The 18,850-nt window shown below is 44.0% G+C and overlaps 1 protein-coding gene across 1 annotated transcript in view; it reads right to left on the bottom strand.

The window, feature by feature from the left end:
• Window positions 1-3,914: 3,914 nt before the first annotated feature.
• Window positions 3,915-18,850, bottom strand: part of LOC121578504 (protein Wnt-7a-like) — a 38,056-nt gene continuing 23,120 nt past the window's right edge. Inside the window, exon 4 of the mRNA XM_041892868.1 lies at window positions 3,915-4,394. Within this exon, the coding sequence (XP_041748802.1) occupies window positions 3,915-4,394 (480 nt within the window). The remainder of the gene's footprint in view (window positions 4,395-18,850) is intronic.

Below are 18,850 nucleotides of genomic sequence, written 5' to 3'. Positions count from 1 at the left end.
ACTAAGGAGACTAGTGGTCTCCACCCCCCTAAATGATAAGATACTAAGGAGACTAGTGGTCTCCACGCCCCTAAATGATAAGATACTAAGGAGACTAGTGAAGGCTCCACCCCCCTAAATGATAAGATACTAAGGAGACTAGTGAAGTCTCCACGCCCCTAAATGATAAGATACTAAGGAGACTAGTGGTCTCCACACCCCTAAATGATAAGATACTAAGGAGACTAGTGGTCTCCACCCCCCTAAATGATAAGATACTAAGGAGACTAGTGAAGTCTCCACGCCCCTAAATAATAAGATACTAAGGAGACTAGTGAAGTCTCCACGCCCCTAAATGATAAGATACTAAGGAGACTAGTGGTCTCTACACCCCTAAATGATAAGATACTAAGGAGACTAGTGGTCTTCAACCCCCCTAAATGATAAGATACTAAGGAGACTAGTGGTCTCCACGCCCCTAAATGATAAGATACTAAGGAGACTAGTGAAGTCTCCACCCCCCTAAATGATAAGATACTAAGGAGACTAGTGGTCTCCACGCCCCTAAATGATAAGATACTAAGGAGACTAGTGAAGGCTCCACCCCCCTAAATGATAAGATACTAAGGAGACTAGTGGTCTCCACGCCCCTAAATGATAAGATACTAAGGAGACTAGTGAAGGCTCCACCCTCCTAAATGATAAGATACTAAGGAGACTAGTGAAGGCTCCACCCCCCTAAATGATAAGATACTAAGGAGCCTAGTGAAGTCTCCACACCCCTAAATGATAAGATACTAAGGAGACTAGTGGTCTCCACCCCCCTAAATGATAAGATACTAAGGAGACTAGTGGTCTCCACGCCCCTAAATGATAAGATACTAAGGAGACTAGTGAAGGCTCCACCCCCCTAAATGATAAGATACTAAGGAGACTAGTGAAGTCTCCACGCCCCTAAATGATAAGATACTAAGGAGACTAGTGGTCTCCACACCCCTAAATGATAAGATACTAAAGAGACTAGTGGTCTCCACCCCCCTAAATGATAAGATACTAAGGAGACTAGTGAAGTCTCCACGCCCCTAAATGATAAGATACTAAGGAGACTAGTGGTCTCCACGCCCCTAAATGATAAGATACTAAGGAGACTAGTGAAGTCTTCACCCCCCTAAATGATAAGATACTAAGGAGACTAGTGGTCTCCACGCCCCTAAATGATAAGATACTAAGGAGACTAGTGAAGTCTTCACCCCCCTAAATGATAAGATACTAAGGAGACTAGTGAAGTCTCCACACCCCTAAATGATAAGATACTAAGGAGACTAGTGGTCTCCACCCCCCTAAATGATAAGATACTAAGGGAGACTAGTGGTCTCCACGCCCCTAAATGATAAGATACTAAGGAGACTAGTGAAGGCTCCACCCCCTAAATGATAAGATACTAAGGAGACTAGTGAAGTCTCCACGCCCTAAATGATAAGATACTAAGGAGACTAGTGGTCTCCACACCCCTAAATGATAAGATACTAAGGAGACTAGTGGTCTCCACCCCCCTAAATGATAAGATACTAAGGAGACTAGTGAAGTCTCCACGCCCCTAAATAATAAGATACTAAGGAGACTAGTGAAGTCTCCACGCCCCTAAATGATAAGATACTAAGGAGACTAGTGGTCTCCACGCCCTAAATGATAAGATACTAAGGAGACTAGTGGTCTTCAACCCCCCTAAATGATAAGATACTAAGGAGACTAGTGGTCTCCACGCCCCTAAATGATAAGATACTAAGGAGACTAGTGAAGTCTCCACCCCCTAAATGATAAGATACTAAGGAGACTAGTGGTCTCCACGCCCCTAAATGATAAGATACTAAGGAGACTAGTGAAGGCTCCACCCCCTAAATGATAAGATACTAAGGGAGACTAGTGGTCTCCACTCCCATAAATGATAAGATACTAAGGAGACTAGTGAAGTCTTCACCCCCTAAATGATAAGATACTAAGGAGACTAGTGGTCTCCACCCCCTAAATGATAAGATACTAAGGAGACTAGTGAAGTCTTCACCCCCTAAATGATAAGATACTAAGGAGACTAGTGGTCTCCACGCCCCTAAATGATAAGATACTAAGGAGACTAGTGGTCTCCACCCCCCTAAATGATAAGATACTAAGGAGACTAGTGGTCTCCACGCCCCTAAATGATAAGATACTAAGGAGACTAGTGAAGGCTCCACCCTCCTAAATGATAAGATACTAAGGAGACTAGTGAAGGCTCCACCCCCCTAAATGATAAGATACTAAGGAGCCTAGTGAAGTCTCCACACCCCTAAATGATAAGATACTAAGGAGACTAGTGGTCTCCACCCCCCTAAATGATAAGATACTAAGGAGACTAGTGGTCTCCACGCCCCTAAATGATAAGATACTAAGGAGACTAGTGAAGGCTCCACCCCCTAAATGATAAGATACTAAGGAGACTAGTGAAGTCTCCACGCCCCTAAATGATAAGATACTAAGGAGACTAGTGGTCTCCACACCCCTAAATGATAAGATACTAAAGAGACTAGTGGTCTCCACCCCCCTAAATGATAAGATACTAAGGAGACTAGTGAAGTCTCCACGCCCCTAAATGATAAGATACTAAGGAGACTAGTGGTCTCCACGCCCCTAAATGATAAGATACTAAGGAGACTAGTGAAGTCTTCACCCCCCTAAATGATAAGATACTAAGGAGACTAGTGGTCTCCACGCCCCTAAATGATAAGATACTAAGGAGACTAGTGAAGTCTTCACCCCCCTAAATGATAAGATACTAAGGAGACTAGTGAAGTCTCCACACCCCTAAATGATAAGATACTAAGGAGACTAGTGGTCTCCACCCCCCTAAATGATAAGATACTAAGGAGACTAGTGGTCTCCACGCCCCTAAATGATAAGATACTAAGGAGACTAGTGAAGGCTCCACCCCCCTAAATGATAAGATACTAAGGAGACTAGTGAAGTCTCCACGCCCCTAAATGATAAGATACTAAGGAGACTAGTGGTCTCCACACCCCTAAATGATAAGATACTAAGGAGACTAGTGGTCTCCACCCCCCTAAATGATAAGATACTAAGGAGACTAGTGAAGTCTCCACGCCCCTAAATAATAAGATACTAAGGAGACTAGTGAAGTCTCCACGCCCCTAAATGATAAGATACTAAGGAGACTAGTGGTCTCCACGCCCCTAAATGATAAGATACTAAGGAGACTAGTGGTCTTCAACCCCCCTAAATGATAAGATACTAAGGAGACTAGTGGTCTCCACGCCCCTAAATGATAAGATACTAAGGAGACTAGTGAAGTCTCCACCCCCCTAAATGATAAGATACTAAGGAGACTAGTGGTCTCCACGCCCCTAAATGATAAGATACTAAGGAGACTAGTGAAGGCTCCACCCCCCTAAATGATAAGATACTAAGGAGACTAGTGGTCTCCACTCCCATAAATGATAAGATACTAAGGAGACTAGTGAAGTCTTCACCCCCCTAAATGATAAGATACTAAGGAGACTAGTGGTCTCCACCCCCCTAAATGATAAGATACTAAGGAGACTAGTGAAGTCTTCACCCCCCTAAATGATAAGATACTAAGGAGACTAGTGGTCTCCACGCCCCTAAATGATAAGATACTAAGGAGACTAGTGGTCTCCACCCCCCTAAATGATAAGATACTAAGGAGACTAGTGAAGTCTCCACACCCCTAAATGGAAACTCTCAGCTAAATCATGATCCAAATGTCCCCTCCCCTTCAGAAATTCAAAAGGTGAACACCTGCAAAATCGTGATTTGTCCAAACGATGCGAACCGGAACAAAGTTCCTCGTTGGTCGTCGCATCCCACAGTCTTTTGATGGATGCTTTGATAGTTCTATGTTACGTGCGTCTGTACATGAGAGATTACTTACAGGTGTATACCTCTGTTCTCTCTCTGCAGGTATTACAGTTCACATAGCAGCACCAGAGGAAGTTGCAGTTGCACTGCCAGACTCTAGAGTACTGGTGAGTGTCGTAACCTCGTCCACAACACATCAGGTCACAGCTATTAGTCTGTTGGGCTGTCTTGTTACATAACCTCCCGTGGGTACCCACGCTGCCGGTGACCAGGTCGGCCTCGCAGTAGTTAGGGCTCCTGTCTACAAACACCAAGTCTGTGTCCATGGGCTTCCTGTAGGAGTGGGCCTTCTTGACCTTCAGGAAGGTGGGTCGTTTGTGGCGCGTGGCGCGCACCGGTTCTACGTGCACGGCCTGGTTGTACTTGTCCTTCAGAATGTACCCCAGCTGGCGGAACATGGGCAGCGTGGTCCAACACGTCCTAGTGGTGCAGGATCCTGACACTCCGTGACAGTTACACTCCAAATGCATACTCTTCTCCAGGACCTGGGACACAGAGAGGAACACAGGGTCATATACACTGCATTCAACTGATTGCTGGAGCTACAAACACAAGCATTTCGCTGCACCTGCGATAACATCTGCAAATCTGTGTACGAGAACAATACGTTTCGATTTGAATTCAATTTAAACTATGCTTTAGTAAGAGGTATATACAGAGAGAGAGAGAGAGAGAGAGAGAGAGAGAGAGAGAGAGAGAGAGAGAGAGAGAGAGAGAGAGAGAGAGAGAGAGAGAGAGAGAGAGAGAGAGAGAGAGGGTCACTACTAAACCAGATGGTTCTGTTAAGACATCCTGATCTAGTGAGTCGACTTGCCAGGTTAGGAGGATCATATAGAGATATACAGTAAGTTATTGTATTATTACTGTATTATTGACATATAGGATACAGTATTGGTTGTAAGCTTAAAAATAACTTGAGGGCTAGAAACATTAAATTACATATTTCCTCAAAAGCAGAGGGTATGTTCCTGTGTCTTCGTGTCCCTGATAAGGTATTACAGCAGAATACCTTAAATAGTTAAACAGGTCGAGAAAAAGGCTTTAAAACATTCCAATTGATCATAAACATTCCAGATGTCTTTGGCACGCTATGTCAGTGGTAGTCAATCACAACATGGTTCATCCTACAGCATACAACATGCTTCATCCTACAGCATACAACATGCTTCATCCTACAGTATACAACATGGTTCATCGTACAGTATTCAATATGGTTCATCCTACAGCATACAACATGCTTCATCCTACAGTATACAACATGGTTCACCCTACAGTATTCAACATGGTTCATCCTACAGCATACAACATGGTTCATCCTACAGTATTCAACATGGTTAATCCTACAGTATTCAACATGGTTCATCCTACAGCATACAACATGCTTCATCCTACAGTATACAACATGGTTCACCCTACAGTATTCAACATGGTTCATCCTACAGCATACAACATGCTTCATCCTACAGTATTCAACATGGTTCACCCTACAGTATTCAACATGGTTCATCCTACAGCATACAACATGCTTCATCCTACAGTATTCAACATGGTTCACCCTACAGTATTCAACATGGTTAATCCTACAGCATACAACATGGTTCATCCTACAGTATTCAACATGGTTCATCCTACATTATTCAACATGGTTCATCCTACAGCATAAAACGTGGTTCATCCTACAGTATTCAACATGGTTCATCCTACAGTATTCAACATGGTTCATCCTACAGCATAAAACGTGGTTCATCATACAGTATTCAATATGGTTCATCCTACAGCATACAACATGTTTCATCCTACAGTATACAACATGGTTCATCCTACAGCATAAAACATGGTTCATCCTACAGCATAAAACGTGGTTCATACTACAGTATACAACATAGTTCATCCTACAGTATACAACGTGGTTCATCCTACAGTATTCAACATGGTTCATCCTACAGTATACAACATGGTTCATCCTACAGTATTCAACATGGTTCATACTACAGTATACAATATGGTTCATCCTACAGTATTCAACATGCTTCATCCTACAGTATACAACATGCTTTATCCTACAGTATACAAAGTGGTTCATTCTACAGTATACAACGTGGTTCATCCTACAGTATTCAACATGGTTCATCCTACAGTATTCAACATGGTTCATCCTACAGTATACAACATGGTTCATCCTACAGTATACAACGTGGTTCATCCTACAGTATTCAACATGGTTCATCCTACAGTATACAACATGGTTCATCCTACCAGTATACAACGTGGTTCATCCTACAGCATAAAACGTGGTTCATCCTACAGAATTCAATATGGTTCATCCTACAGCATACAACATGCTTCATCCTACAGTATACAACATGGTTCATCCTACAGCATACAACATGGTTCATCCTACAGCATAAAACGTGGTTCATCCTACAGTATTCAATATGGTTCATCCTACAGTATACAACATGGTTCATTCTACAGTTTACAACATGGTTCATCCTACAGTATACAACATGGTTCATCCTACATTATACAACATGGTTCATCCTACAGTATATAACATGGTTCATCCTACAATATACAACATAGTTCATCCTACAGTATAAAACATGGTTCATCCTACAGTATACAACATGGTTCATCCTACAGTATACAACGTGGTTCATCCTACAGTATTCAACATGGTTCATCCTACAGTATTCAACATGGTTCATCCTACAGTATACAACATGGTTCATCCTACCAGTATACAACGTGGTTCATCCTACAGTATACAACATGGTTCATCCTACAATATACAACACGGTTCATCCTACAGTATACAACATGGTTCATCCTACAGTATACAACATGGTTCATCCTACAGTATACAACGTGGTTCATCCTACCAGTATACACCATGGTTCATTCTACAGCATACAACATGGTTCATCCTACAGTATACAACATGGTTCATCCAACAGTATACAATGTGGTTCATCCTACAGTATACAACATGGTTCATCCTACAGTATACAACATGGTTCATCCTACAGTATACAACATGGTTCATCCTACCAGTATACAACGTGGTTCATCCTACAGCACACAACGTAGTTCATCCTACCAGTATACAACATGGTTCATCTTACAGTATACAACATGGTTCATCCTACAGTATACAACGTGGTTCATCCTACAGTATACAACGTGGTTCATCCTACAGTATTCAACATGGTTCATCCTACAGTATACAACATGGTTCATCCTATAGTATTCAACATGGTTCATCCTACAGCATAAAACGCTGTTCATCCTACAGTATTCAACGTGGTTCATCCTACAGTATACAACATGGTTCATCCTACAGTATACAACATGGTTCATTCTACAGTATACAACATGGTTCATCCTACAGTATACAAAATGGTTCATCCTACAGTATACAACATGGTTCATCCTACAGCATAAAACGTGGTTCATTCTACAGTATTCAATATGGTTCATCCTACAGCATACAACATGCTTCATCCTACAGTATACAACATGCTTCATCCTACAGTATACAACATGGTTCATCCTACAGCATACAACATGGTTCATCCTACAGCATAAAACGTGGTTCATCCTACATTATTCAATATGGTTCATCCTACAGTATACAACATGGTTCATCCTACAGTATACAACATGGTTCATCCTACAGTATACAACATGGTTCATCCTACAGTATACAACATGGTTCATCCTACAGTATACAACATAGTTCATCCTACAGTATACAACATGGTTCATCCTACAGTATATAACGTGGTTCATCCTACAGTATACAACGTGGTTCATCCTACAGTATTCAACATGGTTCATCCTACAGTATACAACATGGTTCATCCTTCAGTATACAACATGGTTCATCCTACCAGTATAGAACGTGGTTCATCCTACAGTATTCAACATGGTTCATCCTACATTATACAACATGGTTCATCCTACCAGTATAGAACGTGGTTCATCCTACAGCATAAAAAGTGGTTCATCCTACAGTATTCAATATGGTTCATCCTACAGCATACAACATGCTTCATCCTACAGTATACAACATGGTTCATCCTACAGCATAAAACGTGGTTCATCCTACAGTATTCAATATGGTTCATTCTACAGTATACAACATGGTTCATCCTACAGTATACAACATGGTTCATTCTACAGTATACAACATGGTTCATCCTACAGTATACAACATGGTTCATCCTACAGTATTCAACATGGTTCATCCTACAGTATACAACATGGTTAATCCTACAGTATTCAACATGGTTCATCCTACAGTATTCAACATGGTTCATCCTACAGTATACAACATGGTTCATCCTACAGTATTCAACATGGTTCATCCTACAGTATTCAACATGGTTCATCCTACAGTATACAACATGGTTCATCCTACAGTATACAACATGGTTCATCCTACAGTATACAACGTGGTTCATCCTACCAGTATACACCATGGTTCATTCTACAGCATACAAAATGGTTCATCCTACAGTATACAACATGGTTCATCCTACAGTATACAACATGGTTCATCCTACAGTATACAACATGGTTCATCCTACCAGTATACAATGTGGTTCATCCTACAGCACACAGCGTAGTTCATCCTACCAGTATACAACATGGTTCATCCTACAGTATACAACATGGTTCATCCTACAGTATACAACGTGGTTCATTCTACAGTATACAACGTGGTTCATCCTACAGTATTCAACATGGTTCATCCTACAGTATACAACATGGTTCATCCTATAGTATTCAACATGGTTCATCCTACAGCATAAAACGTTGTTCATCCTACAGTATTCAACGTGGTTAATCCTACATTATACAACATGGTTCATCCTACAGTATTCAGCATGGTTCATCCTACAGTATACAACATGGTTCATCCTACCAGTATAGAACGTGGTTCATACTGCAGCATAAAAAGTGGTTCATCCTACAGTATTCAATATGGTTCATCCTACAGCATACAACATGCTTCATCCTACAGTATACAACATGGTTCATCCTACAGCATAAAACGTGGTTCATCCTACAGTATTCAATATGGTTCATTCTACAGTATACAACATGGTTCATCCTACAGTATACAACATGGTTCATTCTACAGTATACAACATGGTTCATCCTACAGTATACAACATGGTTCATCCTACAGTAATCAACATGGTTCATCCTACAGTATACTACATGGTTAATCCTACAGTATACAACATGGTTCATCCTACAGTATTCAACATGGTTCATCCTACAGTATTCAACATGGTTCATCCTACAGTATACAACATGGTTCATTCTACAGCATAAAACATGGTTCATCCTACAGTATTCAACGTGGTTCATCCTACAGCATATAATGTGATTCATCCTTCAGCATAAAACGTGGTTCATCCTACAGTATTCAACGTGGTTCATCCTACAGTATTCAACATGGTTCAGCCTACATTATACAACATGGTTCATCCTACAGCATAAAATGTGGTTCATGCTACAGTATTTAACGTGGTTCATCCTACAGTATTCAACGTGGTTCATCCTACAGTATACAACACGGTTTATCCTACAGTATACAACACGGTTCATTCTACAGTATACAACAAGGTTCATACTACAGTATACAACATGGTTCATCCTACAGTATACAACATTATTCATCCTACAGTATTCAATAAGGTTCATCCTACAGTATACAACGTGGTTCATCCTACAGTATACAACATGGTTCAACCTACAGTATTCAAAGTGGTTCATCCTACAGTATACATCATGGTTCATCCTACAGTATACAGCGTGGTTCATCCTACAGTATACAACATGGTTCATCCTACAGTATACAACGTTGTTCATTCTACAGTATACAACATGGTTCATTCTACAGCATACAACATGCTTCATCCTACAGTATTCAACATGGTTCATCCTACAGCATAAAACGTGGTTCATCCTACAGTATACAACATGGTTCATCCTACAGTATTCAACATGGTTCATCCTACAGCATACAACATATGGTTCATCCTACAGTATTCAACATGGTTCATCCTACAGTATACAACATGGTTCATCCTACATTATTCAACATGGTTCATCCTACAGTATTCAACATGGTTCATCCTACAGTATACAACATGGTTCATCCTACAGCATACTATATGCTTCATCCTACAGTATTCAACATGGTTCATTCTACAGCAAAAAAAACGTGGTTCATCCTACAGCATACTACATGCTTCATCCTACAGTATACAACATGGTTCATCCTACAGTATTCAACATGGTTCATCCTACAGTATACAACATGGTTCATCCTACAGTATACAACATGGTTCATTCTACAGTATAGAACATTATTCATCCTACAGTATTCAATAAGGTTCATACTACAGTATACAACATGGTTCATCCTACAGTATACAACATTATTCATCCTACAGTATACAACATGGTTCATCCTACAGTATACAACATTATTCATCCTACAGTATTCAATAAGGTTCATCCTACAGTATACAACATGGTTCATCCTACAGTATACAACATGGTTCATCCTACAGTATACACTATGGTTCATTCTACAGTATACAACATGGTTAATCCTACAGTATACAACATTATTCATCCTACAGTATTCAATAAGGTTCATCCTACAGTATACAACATGGTTCATCCTACAGTATACAACGTGGTTCATCCTACAGTATACAACATGGTTCAACCTACAGTATTCAAAGTGGTTCATCCTACAGTATACATCATGGTTCATCCTACAGTATACAGCGTGGTTCATCCTACAGTATACAACATGGTTCATCCTACAGTATACAACGTGGTTCATCCTACAGTATACAACATGTTTCATCCTACAACATACAACATGCTTCATCCTACAGTATTCAACATGGTTCATCCTACAGCATAAAACGTGGTTCATCCTACAGTATACAACATGGTTCATCCTACAGTATTCAACATGGTTCATCCTACAGCATACAACATTTGGTTCATCCTACAGTATTCAACATGGTTCATCCTACAGTATACAAAATGTTTCATCCTACATTATTCAACATGGTTCATCCTACAGTATTCAACATGGTTCATCCTACAGTATACAACATGGTTCATCCTACAGCATACTACATGCTTCATCCTACAGTATTCAACATGGTTCATTCTACAGCATAAAACGTGGTTCATCCTACAGCATACTACATGCTTCATCCTACAGTATACAACATGGTTCATCCTACAGTATTCAACATGGTTCATCCTACAGTATACAACATGGTTCATACTACAGCATACTACATGGCTCATTCTACAGTATTCAACATGGTTCATCCTACAGTATACAACAACATGGTTGCTGGTGTGGTGAAGGACAGTACTGTGATGGGTCAACATCCCACAGCTGGTTGGACTGGAGGATGGTTCGGTGCTGGTGGAAAGCTATGGCTGGCAACAACACCTGACTCCATACTTCAGGCCGCTGCCACAGATCAAGCAGTACCAGCAATTCAGGTCAATATAATTTTCATTGTATGACCACTGGCGCTGTGCCACTAGAGATCCTGGTTCGAGTCCAGGCTCTGTCGCAGCCGGCCGCGACCGGGAGACCCATGGGCGGCGCACAATTGGTCCAGCGTCGTCCAAGGTAGGGGAAGGTTTGGCCGGCAGGGATGTGGGTTCGTTTCCCACGGGGGTGCCAGTGTGAAGAAAAAAACAAAACAAAAAAACAAGTATGCATTCACTAACTGTAAGTCGCTCTGGATAAGAGCGTCTGCTAAATGACTAAAATGTAAATGTAATGTTGTAGTTACATTGTATGAGGTTATTGGTATCATCTAAACTTGGGAGGTTGTATGTCTTCTGTATGTTCTACAGCTTCGATGCTCTGGAGCCTGGTGTTGTTGTGGCCAAGGAGCGTTAGGACTCAGTCGGGACCAGGTTTCAGCTGCTGCCCAAAGCTGACGTCCTTCCTCCCATAGATGGTCTGAGCGTTCGGACTCAGTCAGGACCAGGTTTCAGCTGCTGCCCAACGCTGACGTCCTTCCTCCCATAGATGGTCTGAGGGTTCGGACTCAGTCAGGACCAGGTTTCAGCTGCTGCCCAACGCTGACGTCCTTCCTCCCATAGATGGTCTGAGCGTTAGGACTCAGTCAGGACCAGGTTTCAGCTGCTGCCAACGCTGACGTCCTTCCTCCCATAGATGGTCTGCCCGTACAAGCATCACCTGGACTGGACACAACTAGACAAACTGATATTTTTGAGAAAATCAGGGAGTTTTGCGATGAAGAGGGCATGGACATCACATTACCTGCACCAAAGTCAAGGGCAGGACAGAAACAGGCTCTCTGAATATAGATTCCCTTGTTCATGTGTGGTGTGGACAGACCAGTTCATCACTGCGGGCGAGTTCCCAGTCATCCGGACTATCTGCAGTGCCTCTCTCTTAACACAGCCACACCATGCGTTGCTGCTACTCACGTTGCTGCTACTCTCCTAACACACCATGTGTTCTGTAGAGACCCATCCACTTAGCTAGACATGGCTGGGGTTTATAGCATTTATTTCACATGACCCATCTATTTAGATAAGTGTCTGCGTAACCGTCATATAATATTTTTTATCTGGACACCTGTTTTTTATATTACCACTGTCCCATTTACACCTTCTGTATCCTGTGTATGTGACAAATAAACATACATTTGATTTGATATAGTGTTTGTTTACCAGAGACGGTAATGTGAATAACAACATGACCTGCACTAAAGTCAGATTAGGATATAGACCAAGGACTAGATAAAGGGTATTTTTTACCTGGAGTTTTCCCTTATTGTAGGCTGCTACCTTCACCACTTTTAGTCTTGAAATCTTTGGTTGTTTACCACACTACCTTACTCACTCTGTTTAGCACATGGCCTCACATGGTCTACCCTGCTAGCCTACCCTGCCACTACCGTACTCACTCTGTTTAGCACATGGCCTCACATGGTCTACCCTGCTAGCCTACCCTGCTACTACCGTACTCACTCTGTTTAGCACATGGCCTCACATGGTCTACCCTGCTAGCCTACCCTGCCACTACCTTACTCACTCTGTTTAGCACATGGCCTCACATGGTCTACCCTGCTAGCCTACCCTGCCACTACCTTACTCACTCTGTTTAGCACATGGCCTCACATGGTCTACCCTGCTAGCCTACCCTGCCACTACCGTACTCACTCTGTTTAGCACATGGCCTCACATGGTCTACCCTGCTAGCCTACCCTGCCACTACCGTACTCACTCTGTTTAGCACATGGCCTCACATGGTCTACCCTGCTAGCCTACCCTGCCACTACCGTACTCACTCTGTTTAGCACATGGCCTCACATGGTCTACCCTGCTAGCCTACCCTGCCACTACCGTACTCACTCTGTTTAGCACATGGCCTCACATGGTCTACCCTGCTAGCCTACCCTGCCACTACCTTACTCACTCTGTTTAGCACATGGCCTCACATGGTCTACCCTGCTAGCCTACCCTGCCACTACCTTACTCACTCTGTTTAGCACATGGCCTCACATGGTCTACCCTGCTAGCCTACCCTGCCACTACCGTACTCACTCTGTTTAGCACATGGCCTCACATGGTCTACCCTGCTAGCCTACCCTGCCACTACCGTACTCACTCTGTTTAGCACATGGCCTCACATGGTCTACCCTGCTAGCCTACCCTGCCACTACCGTACTCACTCTGTTTAGCACATGGCCTCACATGGTCTACCCTGCTAGCCTACCCTGCCACTACCGTACTCACTCTGTTTAGCACATGGCCTCACATGGTCTACCCTGCTAGCCTACCCTGCCACTACCGTACTCACTCTGTTTAGCACATGGCCTCACATGGTCTACCCTGCTAGCCTACCCTGCCACTACCGTACTCACTCTGTTTAGCACATGGCCTCACATGGTCTACCCTGCTAGCCTACCCTGCCACTACCTTACTCACTCTGTTTAGCACATGGCCTCACATGGTCTACCCTGCTAGCCTACCCTGCCACTACCTTACTCACTCTGTTTAGCACATGGCCTCACATGGTCTACCCTGCTAGCCTACCCTGCCACTACCTTACTCACTCTGTTTAGCACATGGCCTCACATGGTCTACCCTGCTAGCCTACCCTGCCACTACCTTACTCACTCTGTTTAGCACATGGCCTCACATGGTCTACCCTGCTAGCCTACCCTGCCACTACCTCACTCTGTTTAGCACATGGCCTCACATGTCAATCCTTAAAGAGAAGGCTTAACTGCGTGTGGACGATGCTGAATGGTTGTAGACAGTAGCTACCAAAACATTCAAGGGCCATTTTCTCAAAAGTGAGGTTACGAGTTTATCAACTTTCATAGCAGAATGACTTTCCCATTGTTCCTCAACTGTCGTGTATGATATACCATTTTCTAGCTCTGAGTCGCTACTTTTATCCAATGTAAAAAACACAATTTCAATAATAATAAAAAGCTTTGGAGCACCTTCAATTAAATTTGGGGCAAAAAGGCAAACTCAGCTCCATCATTCATTGAATCAGATGGCTCATTCATCACAAAACCCACTGATATTGCCAACTACTTTAATGATTTTTTTTATCAGGAATATAAAAAAAATTTGGCATGACATGCCAGCAACAAATGTTGACACTACACATCCAAGTATATCTGACCAAATTATGAAAGACAAGCGTTGTCATTTTGAATTCCGAAAAGTAAGTGTGGAAGAGGTGAAAAAATTATTGTTGTCTATCAACAATGACAAGCCACCTTGGTCTGACAACTTGGATGGAAAATTACTGAGGATAATAGCGGACGATATTGCCACATCTTCAATCTAAGACTACAAGAAAGCGTGTGCCCTCAGGCCTGGATGGAGGCAAAAGTCATTCAGCTAACCAAGAATTGTAACGCCCCCTTTACTGGCTCAAAGAGCCAACCAATCATTATGTTACCAAGCCTTAGTAAACTTTCTGAAAAAACGGTGTTTGACCAGATACAATGCTATTTTACAGTAAACAAATTGACAACATACTTTCAGCATGCTTATAGGGAAGAACTCTCTCATGGCTCAAAGTAGAGGACAGTGACTTCATCACAACTTGTTTTTGTAAGAGGTGTTGACAAACTGAATACACGAGCTGTCTTTTTGGAATGCTGGCACACAGCTCGGACACCCATGCATACCCTACAAGACATGCCACCAGAGGTCTCTTCACAGTCCCCAAGTCCAGAACAGACTATGGGAGGTGCACAGCACTACATAGATCCATGACTACATGGAACTCTATTCCACATCAGGTGACTGATGCAAGCAGTAGAATCAGATTTACAAAACAGACAAAAAAATACACCTTATGGAACATCGGGGACTGTGAGAAGACCCACACTGGTACAGACACACGGGGACTGTGAAGAGACCCACACTGGTACAGACACACGGGGACTGTGAAGAGACCCACACTGGTACAGACACACGGGGACTGTGAGAAGACCCACACTGGTACAGACACACGGGGACTGTGAAGAGACCCACACTGGTACAGACACACGGGGACTGTGAAGAGACCCACACTGGTACAGACACACGGGGACTGTGAAGAGACCCACACTGGTACAGACACACGGGGACTGTGAAGAGACCCACACTGGTACAGACACACGGGGACTGTGAAGAGACCCACACTGGTACAGACACACGGGGACTGTGAGAAGACCCACACTGGTACAGACACACGGGGGACTGTGAAGAGACCCACACTGGTACAGACACACGGGGACTGTGAAGAGACCCACACTGGTACAGACACACGGGGACTGTGAGAAGACCCACACTGGTACAGACACACGGGGACTGTGAAGAGACCCACACTGGTACAGACACACGGGGACTGTGAAGAGACCCACACTGGTACAGACACACGGGGACTGTGAAGAGACCCACACTGGTACAGACACACGGGGACTGTGAAGAGACCCACACTGGTACAGACACACGGGGACTGTGAAGAGACCCACACTGGTACAGACACACGGGGACTGTGAGAAGACCCACACTGGTACAGACACACGGGGACTGTGAAGAGACCCACACTGGTACAGACACACGGGGACTGTGAAGAGACCCACACTGGTACAGACACACGGGGACTGTGAGAAGACCCACACTGGTACAGACACACGGGGACTGTGAGAAGACCCACACTGGTACAGACACACGGGGACTGTGAGAAGACCCACACTGTACACACAAGTACACATGGATTTTGTGTTGTAGATACAGCACCAGTCAAAGGTTTGGACACATTTACTCATTCAAGGGTTTTTCTTTTTTTTAAATATATATGTTTTTTTATAATCCGGACTCCGACATTGCTCGTCCTAATATTTATATATTTCTTAATTCCATTATTTTACTTTTAGATTTTTGTGTATTGATATGATGTGACCCTACAGGGCTGGTTGGGGATGTGATATGATATGACCCCACAGGGCTGGTTGGGGATGTGATATGATATGTTGTGACCCTACAGGGCTGGTTGGGGATGTGATATGATGTGAACCCACAGGGCTGGTTGGGGATGTGATATGATGTGACCCCACAGGGCTGGTTGGGGATGTGATATGATATGATGTGACCCTACAGGGCTGGTTGGGGATGTGATATGATGTGACCCTACAGGGCTGGTTGGGGATGTGATATGATGTGACCCTACAGGGCTGGTTGGGGATGTGATATGATATGATGTGACCCTACAGGGCTGGTTGGGGATGTGATATGATGTGACCCTACAGGGCTGGTTGGGGATGTGATATGATGTGACCCTACAGGGCTGGTTGGGGATGTGATATGATATGATGTGACCCTACAGGGCTGGTTGGGGATGTGATATGATGTGACCCTACAGGGCTGGTTGGGGATGTGATATGATGTGACCCTACAGGGCTGGTTGGGGATGTGATATGATGTGACCCCACAGGGCTGGTTGGGGATGTGATATGATGTGACCCTACAGGGCTGGTTGGGGATGTGATATGATGTGACCCTACAGGGCTGGTTGGGGATATGATATGATGTGACCCTACAGGGCTGGTTGGGGATGTGATATGATGTGACCCTACAGGGCTGGTTGGGGATGTGATATGATGTGACTCTACAGGGCTGGTTGGGGATGTGATATGATGTGACCCTACAGGGCTGGTTGGGGATGTGATATGATATGATGTGACCCTACAGGGCTGGTTGGGGATGTGATATGATATGATGTGACCCTACAGGGCTGGTTGGGGATGTGATATGATATGATGTGACCCTACAGGGCTGGTTGGGGATGTGATAAGATGTGACCCTACAGGGCTGGTTGGGGATGTGATATGATGTGACCATACAGGGCTGGTTGGGGATGTGATATGATGTGACCCTACAGGGCTGGTTGGGGATGTGATATGATGTGACCCTACAGGGCTGGTTGGGAATGTGATATGATGTGACCCTACAGGGCTGGTTGGGGATGTGATATGATATGATGTGACCCTACAGGGCTGGTTGGGGATATGATATGATGTGACCCTACAGGGCTGGTTGGGGATGTGATATGATATGATGTGACTCTACAGGGCTGGTTGGGGATGTGATATGATGTGACCCTACAGGGCTGGTTGGGGATGTGATATGATGTGACCCTACAGGGCTGGTTGGGGATGTGATATGATGTGACCCTACAGGGCTGGTTGGGGATGTGATATGATATGACTCTACAGGGCTGGTTGGGGATGTGATATGATATGACTCTACAGGGCTGGTTGGGGATGTGATATGATATGACCCTACAGGGCTGGTTGGGGATGTGATATGATATGATGTGACCCTACAGGGCTGGTTGGGGATGTGATATGATGTGACCCTACAGGGCTGGTTGGGGATGTGATATGATGTGACCCTACAGGGCATGTTGGGGATGTGATATGATATGATGTGACCCTACAGGGCTGGTTGGGGATGTGATATGATGTGACCCTACAGGGCTGGTTGGGGATGTGATATGATGTGATGTGACCCTACAGGGCTGGTTGGGGATGTGATATGATGTGACCCTACAGGGCTGGTTGGGGATGTGATATGATGTGACCCTACAGGGCTGGTTGGGGATGTGATATGATGTGACCCTACAGGGCTGGTTGGGGATGTGATATGATGTGACCCTACAGGGCTGGTTGGGGATGTGATATGATGTGACCCTACAGGGCTGGTTGGGGATATGATATGATATGATGTGACCCTACAGGGCTGGTTGGGGATGTGATATGATGTGACCCTACAGGGCTGGTTGGGGATGTGATATGATGTGACCCTACAGGGCTGGTTGGGGATGTGATATGATATGATGTGACCCTACAGGGCTGGTTGGGGATGTGATATGATGTGACCCTACAGGGCTGGTTGGGGATGTGATATGATGTGACCCTACAGGGCTGGTTGGGGATGTGATATGATGTGACCCTACAGGGCTGGTTGGGGATGTGATATGATGTGACTCTACAGGGCTGGTTGGGGATGTGATATGATGTGACCCTACAGGGCTGGTTGGGGATGTGATATGATATGATGTGACCCTACAGGGCTGGTTGGGGATGTGATATGATGTGACCCTACAGGGCTGGTTGGGGATGTGATATGATGTGACCATACAGGGCTGGTTGGGGTTGTGATATGATGTGACCCTACAGGGCTGGTTGGGGATGTGATATGATGTGACCCTACAGGGCTGGTTGGGGATGTGATATGATGTGACCCTACAGGGCTGGTTGGGGATATAGTTTTATTTTTATTTACCAGGGAAGAAATATTGAGACCTAGGTCTATTTTCCAA

The sequence above is a fragment of the Coregonus clupeaformis genome, chromosome 12 (assembly GCF_020615455.1).
Source record: "Coregonus clupeaformis isolate EN_2021a chromosome 12, ASM2061545v1, whole genome shotgun sequence".
NCBI classification, from domain to species: Eukaryota; Metazoa; Chordata; class Actinopteri; order Salmoniformes; family Salmonidae; genus Coregonus; species Coregonus clupeaformis.
Note: the sequence above shows the minus strand (reverse complement) of the source record. Positions and strands in the feature narration are given on the sequence as shown.